Here is an 11,954-nt window from a genome sequence, read left to right as displayed (position 1 = left end):
TTTGGTCATGTTGTCAGAAGGGACCATTCCCTGGAGAAGGATGTCATGCTTGGTAGGGTGGAGGGTTGACGAAAGAGGGGGAGGCCTTCAACAAGATGGATTGACACGGTGGCAGCGATGTTGGGCTCAAATATAGCAGGGATTGTAGGGCTGGCGTGGGATCGGGCAGCGTTTTGTTCTGCTGTGCATGGGGTCGCTATGAGTCAGAAACGACTCGACAGCACTTAACAACAACAACAACATCATTAATATCACACACAACTAAAATTTTGCTGAAGGTAATTCATAAATGGTTGCAGCAGTATATTGACAGGGAACTTACAGAAATTTAAGCTAGATTCAGAAGAGAACTAGGAATGAGGGATATCATTGATGATGTCAGATGGATCTTAGCTGAAAGCAAAGAATATGATGAGCAAGATGTTTACCTGGTGCAAAAACGGTGAGGAGGCCACATGTTCTGACCTCCTCTAATCCCACAAGAGGAAGACAGGATTACCAGCAGTAACCCAAGGCCTATTCCTGCCATGCCAGACATGCTGCCTCCCTCCAGCCCTTTCTCCAACCATTCCTTCCAAAGCACCCACCACCTCTCTCCTGGGTTCAATAATTCACTGTGGTGGCCACACAGAGCTCACAGATTATGAGGTTTATTAGGGAAGCACCAGGCTACAATTTGAGTTCAGGAAAAATGCTCAGTCTCTCTCCCAGCCCACCGTCCCTCAGCCAACAGTCTCTCACAGTCTCTTTCCCAGCAGTACTGGTCCCTCGGTGTCTCATTCAGCGAAGTGGGTCTCTTGTGCCTCTTTCCCAGCAGATGTGTCTCTTTCCAGGGTGCGTGTCTCTTTCAGCAGCATGTCTTCCTCAACCAGCAGTCCGAGAGAGTTCTGCCTCTAGAAGGCCTCCTTTTGAGCCTGGCAGGATGATCAAACTAGCCAATCATAGCATCAGAACTCTAAGCACCTGAGAGAGAGTGGGCACCTCCCAGAACATTGTTTTGTGCCACGCCCAACAGAAATACTCCAGGTGGACATCTTCAGCAATCAGGAGCTCCTCAGTTGCTCATAGAAAATCCCACCTTGGAGTTTACAAAGACTTATGGGTAGAAAAGCCACACTAAGTAATTTACTACACTGCACCTGGGTTTTATTGACTATGTAAGAACATTTGACCGTGTGGATCATAACAAGTCATGGATAACATTATGAAGATTGGGAATTCCAGAATACTTAATTGTGTTCAGGGGAACCTGTACATTGACCAGGAGGCTGTTATGTGAACAGAACAAAGGGATATTTCATGGTTTAAAATCAGGAAAGTAGTGTGTCAGGGTTGTATCTTTCCACCATACTTATTCAATCTGTATGCTGAGCAAATAATCCAAGAAGCTGGGCTATATGAAGAAGAACACAGCATCAGGCTGGAGGAAGACTAATTAACAACCTAGCATATGCAGATGCTACAACTTTGCTTGCTGATAGTGAAGGTGACTTGAAGCACACTGATGAAAGTTAAAGACGACTGTCTTCAGTATGGATTACACCGCCACATAAAGAAAACAAAAATCCTCACAACTGGAAAATAATCAGCATCATAATTAAGTGGAGAAAAGATTGAAGTTGTCAGGGATTTTAGTTTACTTGGATCCACAATCAACACACATGGAAGCAGCAGTCAAGAAATCAGATGGCATATTGCACTGGGCAAATCTGGTACAAAAGACCACCTTAAAATGTTAAGAAGAAAAGATGTCACTTTGAAGACTACTATGCACCTAACCCAAGCCATGGCATCTTCAGTCACCTCATATGCATGTGAAATCTGGACAATGAACAAGGAAAACTGAAGATGAGTTGATGCCTTTGAATTATGGTGTTGGTAAAGAATACTGAGAAAACCATGGACTGCCAGAAGAACAAATAAATCTTTCTTGGAAGATGTACAACCAGAATGCTCCTTGAAAGCAAGTATGGTCACACTTCATCTCACCTACTTTGGTCATGTTGCCAGAAGGGACCATTCCCTAGAGAAGGATATCATGCTTGGTAGAGGGTCAGAGAAAGAAGGAAAAGACCCTCCATAAAGTGGATTGGCACAGTGGCTGTTATGATGTGCTCAAGTATAACAAGGACTGTAAGGATGATGTACGATTGGGTAGTGTTTTTTTCTGTTGTACATAGGGTTGTTGTGAGTCAGAGACAACTCAACAGCACCTAACAGCAACAATAACAGCAACAACAACAACTACTACTTTAAGGCTCACAAAACCCAATGAGGTAGATACTATTATACAAAGGTATTCTGGCTCCAAAGCCTGGGAACTTAAGTACTATGCCTTACTGCTTCTTACATGACTACAAATCCCTAGGTTAGGTGGGTTCTGAGCACAGTATGATCTTGAGTGCAGTAATATCATTGTCCTTGTTTCTACTTTACCTTTCTCAGTGTTTTCTTTACCTTATGACTGGTTTCCTGTATGATTGAAAAATTGCAATGTAAAGAGTAAATATTTCCTTTTTTTATGTCCAGATAGAGAGAGAGAGAGAAGGGTACTGTCCTTTATGTATGGAAAATGAGGCTTTCTTATTTGTCTGGGTATGCTAACTTTAATCATGTGTTTTCCTCTGGACAGATAACTGTTACAGGGAAATGTCAGGATCCCATTTAGAAGTGCAGATAAAGTGGATTCCCGGGTAAAATCAGGATTTTGTTATGAAAAAAGAAGGGGACCACAGCTCAGCAACCATTATTTCAACTTCAGTTAAATTAAAATATTGAAAATTTTCTAAATGTAATACCAATTTATAAAAGAATTTATTTCTCTCCTCATCATATTTCATTGATTGGTATTTGAAAGAAGAATATCTGTAATATCTACTTCATTCATTCATTCAACAAATACTTATTTTGTCTTTTCTATATCCTAGGGCATACCTGGGATGCGTGGAAAGAAAGGTCTTAAGGGAAGACAGGTAACTATGATTCTTGTTTCTTGAACCTCAATGTATACTAACATAATTGAATTGTGTGTTTATTTCTTACCTATTAAAATATGAATGTATTTTTGTTTGTTTTCATCCACAATCTACCCCATTCAACAAACTTTTGTTTATGCTACCTAAAATGTAAAAAGCCTAAATTGCCTAAGATGTAAAGGAAAACTTAGAATTTAAAAATAACTAAATCTATTATTTATAACCCATTTAATACACTAGGGGAAGAAGCCATTATCCTCAGGCCAAGGAGCTGAAATGTCACAGAACTTACATGAACTGTTTAAAATATTAATGGTACCACTAGTCAACCTCATGTTTTAAAAGTTTCCAAATGCTGCCTCAGGTGTTGGCTCAGCTTCTAATATTTTTACATTCATAAAAAATCAAGGAAAATTAATTTTATTAGGTAATATAATAATTTCTGAAATGGAAGGAAATCTTGACATTATCTCCCACTGCCATCAAGTCTATTATGACTCATAATGACCCTCTAGGACAAATTAGAACTTCCCATAGTGTTTCCAAGGTTGTAAATCTTTACAGAAGCAGACTTCCTCCTCTTTCTCCCATGGAACAGTTGGTGGGTTTGGACTGCCAACCTTCTGGTTAGCAGCTGAATGCTTTAACCAGTTTAATCAGAACCCCTTTGACATTATCTCACTGTCATTGATTCAACTCTGATTCATAGCAACTCTCATTGGGCTTCCAAGGCCATAAATCTTAACAAAAGCAGACTGTCTTATCTTTCTTTCATGGAGCACTGGTGGATGCAAACCACCAAATTTTTGGTTAGCAGCCAAATGCCTTAACCACTCCACCACCATTTAGTACCCCATTATTTAACAACTGAGAAAATTATGGTTCAGAAAAACATCCTCAGATTATCATGACTTACTATAGCCCATTAGCCACCTGCTTTTCACCTGTGCTTTTTATTACAAGTTGGCTTCAGAAGTTCTGCATTACATATTTCAAAGATTTTTTTTTTTTTTAAGTAAGACATTCTGTGCTACACAGTGTGCTTTATTGTCAAGGAAGAAAACTGAATTTTTCATATCATTGTTTCTAAAGTTTTGGTGTACATGAATAAAATTGTAATGATTATGCTAAAGGATTTCAATTGTCATCAGAATATTAAAATATTTTTTAAAACTTCTTCTTCTTTGAGGTTTTTAATATTCCTTGAAGACACATTAGGTAGAATGGATAAAAATAAAATGGCTCATTAATGTGTTGTCTATAAGAAACACACCTTAGACACAAAGACATATATAGATTATAAATCAGAGGATGGAAAAAATATATCAAGCAAATAGTTACCAAAAAAGAGCAAGAATGGCAGTATTAATCTCTGATAAAATAGGCTTTAAGTAAAAATCCATCACAAGAGACAAAGAAGGGCATTATACAATTATTATTAAAGGTTCAATTTACCAAGAAGACATAACCATAATAAACATTTACATGCATAATGAGAGAGCTCCAAAATACATAAAACAGGCTTTAATAGTATTGAAAAGGGAAATAGATAATTCCACAATAATAGTAGGAGATGTTAACACTCTACTTTCAATGAAGGACAGAACTAGAAAGAAACAACAAAGATACAGAAGATCTAAATAGCAAATCAACCAACCTGACCTCATAAACATGTACAGAACACTCCCCAACACATTCTTCTCTAAAGTACATGGATCATTCTCCAGAACAGATCATATTTTAGGCCACACACACACACACACACAAAAAAAAAAAAAACTAAATAAATTCAAAAGCATTGACATGATACAAAATGTCTTCTCAGATCACAGTGTTACAAGACTAGAAATTAATAATAGGAAGAGCAAGAGAATAATTAACACATAGAAATTGAGTAACACCTTGTTTAATAACAATTGAGTAACAGAAGAAACTAAAAATGAAATAAAAAATTACCAGAATCAAATGAGGATGAGAACAATCAGTGGAGAAAAGACATTTCCTAACACAACGTTGGGATACAACAAAAGCAGTATTCATTTATAGCCATAAATGCACACATTAAAAGAAGAAGAAAAGGCCAAAATCAGTGGCTTAATACTATAACTCAAACAAATAGAAAAAGAGCAGTAAAAGAAGCCCAGAAACATAGGAAAAAATAAAGGAAATAAAGAAATAATAAAGAAAGAAAGAAATAATAAAGAAAGAAAGAAATAATAAAGGGAATAAACAAAGGAAATAATAAAGATTAGAGCAGAAACAAATAAAACAGAAAAACAATAGAATCAACAAAACTAGCAGTTGGTTCTTTGAGAGGATCAATAAAATCAACAAACTGCTGGCCAAATTGACAAAGGAAAAGAATGAGAAGATTCAAATAACCACATTAAGAAATGAGCTGGGTGACATTACAACTGAACTAAATGAGACAAAAAGAATCATAACAGAATATTATGAAAAACTGTACTCCAAGAAATTTGAAAACCTAGAAGAAATGGGTCAATTTCTATAAACACACTACCTACCTAAGCTAACACAAACTAAAGTAGAGAATTTGAAGAGACCTACAGCAAAAGAAGAAATTGAAGAGGTCATTTGAGGAAAAAAATGCCTGGGCCCAGGTGGTGACATCACTGGAGAACTCTACCAAACATACAAAGAAGAGTTGACATTAATTCTACTCAAACTATTTCAGAACATAGAAAAGGAAGGGAAACTTTCTAATTCATTCTATTAAACCAAGATAACCCTGATACCAAAGCCATGCAAAGACACCACTAAAAAAAGAAAATTATAAACAAATATACCTCATGAATAGAGATGCAAACATTGTCAACAAAGTTCTAACCAATAGAATTCAACAGCATTTGGAAAAAAATAAAATAAAATAAATCATGACCAAGTGGGATTTATAACAGGGATGAAAGGACGGTTCAATATTAGAATATCAATGCAATTCATCACATTAATAAAACAAAGGGTTGTAATCAGAGGATCATTTCATCAGTGCAGAAAAGGCATTTAATAAAATCCAACAACCTTTCCTGATTTAATAATAAAATAGGGCTAGAAAGGAAATTCTTCAACATCATCATTAAGACCGTATATGCAAAATCAATAGCTAACATTATTCTCAACAAAGAGAGACAAATAACATTCTTCTTAAGAATAGGAAAAAGATAAGGATGTGCTTTATTCAATTTTGTATTGGAAGTCCTAGCTAGAGCAATAAGGCAAGAAAGGGAAATAAATGGCATCTAAATTAGTAAGGAAGTAGTAAAACTATCCCTAGTCACAGATGACATGATCCTATATGAAGAAAATCCCAGAAACTCCACAAGGAGGTTACTGGAACTGATAGAAGATCTCAGGAAAGTGGAAGAGTATAAGATCAACATACAAAAATTAGTTGGAATAGAGACAAAAGAGACATAAATAAGTGAAAAAACCTACTAAACTCATGGATAGGCAGGCTTAACATTGTGAAAATGTCAGGATTACCCAAAGCAATCTATGGATAAAATGCAATCCCAATCCAAATTCCAACAACATTCTTTAACATAATGGAAAAACTAGTCTCCAACTTTATATGGAGAAGAAAAAGGCCCTGAATAGATAAAGCATTTTTGAAGAATAAAGTAGGAGGCATCATACTTCCTGACCTCAATACATACTACATAGCTATGGCAGTACTGGTGCAAATGACAGACAAATAGACCAGTGGAAGAGAAGTGAGATTCCAAAATAAATCCATCATGCTATTAATGGCTGATCTTTGACAAAGTGTTGAAGTTCAGTAAATAGGAAAGAAATAGTCTTTTAACAAATGATGCTGGTGAAATTGTATATACATTTATTTGCAGAAAATGAATCAGGACCCATACCTCACACCATAAATGAAAATTAACTCAAATATGTTGACAACCTAAATCTTAAACCTAAAACTATAAAGTTCATTGAAGAAAAATTAGGGCCATAGTTAGGAGCTGTAATCTATGGCATAAATAAAATATCAAATATAAATAAAATACCAAACATTACTCAAAATGTACAAACTGGAGGCAGAGTCAAGAGGTGTCCTACTAACACATTCCACTCAATCCCTCTATAACAGAGACCTGGCAAACTGATTAAAACATATTCAAATAATGATTCTGGAACTCTGAGAATCAAATGAGAGGATAAAGAATTAAATTGAGTGCTGACTGGAAAGGAGACAAAGCAAGGACAGTAACTGAAAAGAGAGAAAAGATGCCAGGACCCAATGAAACATGGCCATTTTAAGGTGCAGAGATATCATACGTAGACAAGGAGAAACCAACTTCATGGAATCCACACTGCAGTAGAGATACAATGTGGGTACATCTGGAGGAAAGTAAGATGAGCAGAATATGCCCTGGATATGGGAGTTCTGGTGGCATAGTGCCTAAAGCATTTGACTGCTAACCAGAAGGCTGGTGGTTCAAACCCACCAGCCACTCCTCAAAAGGAAGATTGGGCAAATCTACTTCCATAGAGATACTGCCTCAAAAACCCAAGGAGGAGTCACTATGAGTCAAATTGACTCTACAGTAGTGAGTTTGCTTTTTTGTTTTGTTTTGTTTCATTTTTATCGGAGAGGAAAGCACAGGGAAACAGGTCAGATTTCCAATGGCACTGGCAACTGCAGAGTGATGAGGGAGCCAGAGAAGGGGAATGAAACATCTCTCCACTAGTATAGACTAGTCATTTGGGTTGAGGGCCCACATGAGTGGACAGGCCTGTGGGGTGGTGATTCAAGAAGCGAGACTCAGGGCAGTCTTTCACTTGTTTGAGTCTGGGCAAGATCTGGATAAGCAGCTGTGTGATACCAAGGGGGCTAAAGCCATGCCAGTGAATCACAACTGGAGAGGTGCACTCACCACTCTACAAACACACATTCCTGGTGACTAGGGATGAACTTTTTTCCCGCCCCCACTAACCCAGTGGCTAGAGAAGTCCCTCTGGCTTCCCCCACCTGCCCAGATCCTCAGCTGTCTCTTCAACAGCCCACCCACTCACCGTAATATACCCCAAGCAGACAGAGGCAGGGTGTGTAGTTTTCCCTGCTTATTCTTGTGTCACAGACTCATTTTTCTCACTGAACAGAGGCATTAGCTCATTCCAGGCTCCTCCCACCTCTGCAAGCAAGTGCTCTGGTGGACCATTGGATCACACCACAGCAGCCTGCCTTCAGAGCTGCTCCTCCTCCTTTTTTTTTTTTTAATCTCCCCTTCCTTTTCTCTCTTTTTTCCTTTCCTTTCCATCACTTTTTTGTTCATTCCTCCTTCACCTTCTTTTCTTCTTTTATTTTTTACCAATCTTTCTTCTCACCCACTCTCCTTTATTTTGTATATATATACTCACTGCCGTTGAGTCAGATCTGACTCATAGCAACCCTCCTTGAGTTTTTGAGGCAGTATCACTACAGAAGTAGATTTCCCAGTCTTCCTTCCAAGGAGTGGGTTTGAACTGCCAACCTTCTGGTTAGCAGCCAAGTGCCTTAGGCACTATGCTACCAGAGCTCCTATTGTGTGTGTGTGTGTGTGTGTGTGTTTTTTTTTCCTGTCCCATTCAGTGGGAGGAAGACATTAACTCTCCACTTGTTACCTACCACCTACCACCTCATCCAGTGGGCAAACACCACTGCCCACACTTGAACTACTGGACTAATGACAGATGGTGAACAACACCTACTTATCCCACCTACATCTTCCCTTCACAACAAACAGACCCATTCCCACATTGCCAACAGCTATTCCACCTCCCAGGAGAGAGCTGGGAAGCACCCTAGTGCTGTCAAGCTAACAACCAAAGAAGCACACCTGTTCGACCCATCTGGTTATATTGAAACAAAGTAAAACAGAAAACCAAGGTGAAACAAATATAAAAAACAACTTCATAAGGTCTTGGAGATAACAGACAGCTTCAATTCAAACAAAAAGACAGGATAAGAAAGCAGAAATGAGTGACCAAAATAAAGAACTTGGAAACCTCCTCAAGAAAGAACAGGTCCTACTGGATAAGGAATTCAAAAGATGTATTTATAGGACCTTCTTTTCCAGGAAACCTTAAACAAAAGCAAGGAAAAGACAGACAATACCTTTGCAGAATTCAGGAAAACAATACAAGAGAAAAATGACAAAATAAATAGGAAATTAGAAATCATACAAAACAGCAGATAGAAATATAGAAGATTAACAGTAAAATTATGGAGATCAATAATAAATTGGAAGGACAAAAGACTAGAATTGAATATTTGGAAGAACAGATTGGCCAGCTAGAAGACAAATCCCTTACACCAACTTGTTTGAGAAAAAATCAGAAAAAAAAAATGAATGAAGAATGGAGAAAACCAAAGAGTTAAAGGGGGTAATATCAAGAGAAATAACCTACATGTGATTGGAATTCCAGAACAAGAGCAAGTAAATATATATATATATATATATATATATCAAATAATTGCTAACAGAAAACTTCCTCAATATTATGAAACATGAAAAGAAACCCAACTCCGATAATGAATCTCATACAGGGTATACCCCAAGAAAAATAACCAATACAATCATGATCAAACTTTCCAAAATTAGAGACAAAGAAAGAACCTTGAAAGCATCTCATAAAAAATGAAATGTCATTTACAAAGAGCAACCAGAGCAATGAGACTAGGCTCTGATTTCTCTGTAGAAACCATGCAGGCCAGAAGGCAATGAGATGACATGGAAAGAAAAAACTAGCCAACCAAGAATTATATATCCAGCAAAACTGTCCCTGAAAAACAATGCTGAAATTAGGGCATCCCCAGACAAACAAAACTTAGTGAAATTTGTGAAAACCAGACCAACCTTACAAGAAATGTTAAAGGGAGTCCTTCAGACAGAAAACCAACAATGGAAGACAATGTATTCATAACAAAGGAACCATCTACACCACAATAAAAACCACAAAAGAATAACAGCATAAAATTCATACCTATCATTAATTCCACTGAATGTGAATGGATTAAATGCACCAATCAAGAGAAAGAGTAGCAGAATGGATAAGACTTATCAATATTCTGCCTACGAGAGATTCTCCTTAGACACAAAGATAAAAATAAACTAAATATCAAGGGATGGAAATAAATATATCAAGCTAACAGCAACCAGAAAAAAAAAAGCAGGAGAGGCAATATTAATTTCTGTTAAAATAGGTTTCAAGGCAAAAAAAGAGTCAATCTGTGTAGAGGTCATAACCATAATAAATATCTATGCATCAGTGAAAACCATAAAAGGCCATTGTCACCAAGTCAATTCTGACTTATAGCAACCCTATAGGACAAAGTAGCACTTCCCTATAGGTTTTCCAAAGCTGCATATCTTTATGGAAGCAGACTGCCTCTTCTTTCTCCCACAAAAGAGGTGGTGAATTCAAACTGTTGAACTTTTGGTTAGCAACCAAATACTTTATTCAGGGCACCACCAGAACTCCTTCCAAAATACAGAAAGCAAACATTAACATAATTGAAAAGATAAATAGACAATTCTACAAAAGTTGTAGGAGACTTTAACAAACCACTTTTAATGAAGGACAGAACAACTAGAAAGAAACTCAACAGAGATAGAGAAGATCTCAGCAACATAATCAACAAACTTAACTTTGAAGACATATACAGAACACTCCATCCAAAAAAAAATGTAATACACATTCTTTTGCAATGCACATGGATCATTCTCCAGAAGAGAACATTCATTAGGCCACAAAAGCCTCAATAAATTTAAAAACACTGAAATACTACAAAGCATCTTTTCTAATCACAACATTATACAATTAGAAATCAATAATAGGAAGATTGGAGGAAATATCAAATATATGGAAACTGAATAACATCCTGCTCAAAAACTACTGGGTAACAAAAGACACACAATGTGAAAAAAAATAAATTCCTAGAAGTAAATGAGAATGAAAATACAACATACCAAAACTTTTGGGACATAGCAAAAGCGATACTCTGCAGTCAATTAATAACAAAAAAATGCACACATCAGAAAAGAAGAAAGATCAAAAATCAGTACCTTGAGCAAACAACCAAAACAATTATAAAAAGAGCAAGAAAAGAAGCCTACAGTCTCCAGAAGAAAGGAAATAATTAAATTTAGAGCAGAGATCAATGAAACAAAAAATAATATAAAAAATAAGAAAGATGAGGTTCCAGCAAGATGGCAGACTAGGCAGAAAGAATGCACAGATCCTCTTCAACAAAGAAAAGGGAAACCAAATAACATAGACACAGAAGATAATCCTGGACCCCTGAGCCTTGAAGGGAAGGATACAGAAGTGGACCAAACCCCAACTAGCAGAAGAATTTGCATTAAAATACCAAAAAAGGAGACATACGAAGCTGTGGTCTGGCAGCAATCCTGAGTGATCCTGATGGCACAGACTGCTTGGAGATTCCCAAGTGGTGATAGGACTTAAGAATTAACCTAAAAATCATCCTGCTAGCCAGGGATTGCATGGAGGACTGTGCACGGTGCCTGGGGAACAAACGGAGAAGGTGAAGAGAAAGGTGGGCTGAGCTGTGGACTTTTGCCACTCTGGAGGATGCAGCCATTCTGTAGGTTTAAAAAGCGGCTTGACTATTTTGGATATTTAAAGAGACAGCACTCACGCAGATTCCTTAGGCTTAAGAACACGTTCTGCTTTCCAGCAACCCCAAGGACACTCGAGACCTGCAAGACTGACAAGTTTTTTTAAGGTTATTCCACCAACGGACCAATGATAAAAAACCACCAAGAAGAGCCTGAATCACCCTTGACTACTCTTCACAAACAGTTAACAGAGATCTAAATACAACAATGCCACAATGCCTCGGAAACAAAAGACCATCACAGTCCACACAAAGAAGCAGGATAAAGTGGTAGAAACAAGGGAGCAGGATACAGACCCAGAACACATCCCTGAGGAAGAAGCAGCATTGGA

The 11,954-nt window shown here is 37.4% G+C and overlaps 1 protein-coding gene across 1 annotated transcript in view; it reads left to right on the top strand.

Annotated features, from left to right (window-relative positions):
- Positions 1–11,954, top strand: part of COL24A1 (collagen type XXIV alpha 1 chain) — a 586,013-nt gene that overhangs the window by 110,395 nt on the left and 463,664 nt on the right. Inside the window, exon 11 of the mRNA XM_007946195.1 lies at positions 2,928–2,972. Within this exon, the coding sequence (XP_007944386.1) occupies positions 2,928–2,972 (45 nt within the window). The remainder of the gene's footprint in view (positions 1–2,927; positions 2,973–11,954) is intronic.

The sequence above is a fragment of the Orycteropus afer genome, unplaced genomic scaffold (assembly GCF_000298275.1).
Source record: "Orycteropus afer afer isolate SDZICR_OR568_19922 unplaced genomic scaffold, OryAfe1.0 scaffold00152, whole genome shotgun sequence".
Taxonomy (NCBI): domain Eukaryota; kingdom Metazoa; phylum Chordata; class Mammalia; order Tubulidentata; family Orycteropodidae; genus Orycteropus; species Orycteropus afer.
This window is presented reverse-complemented; position numbering and strand designations above follow the sequence as displayed.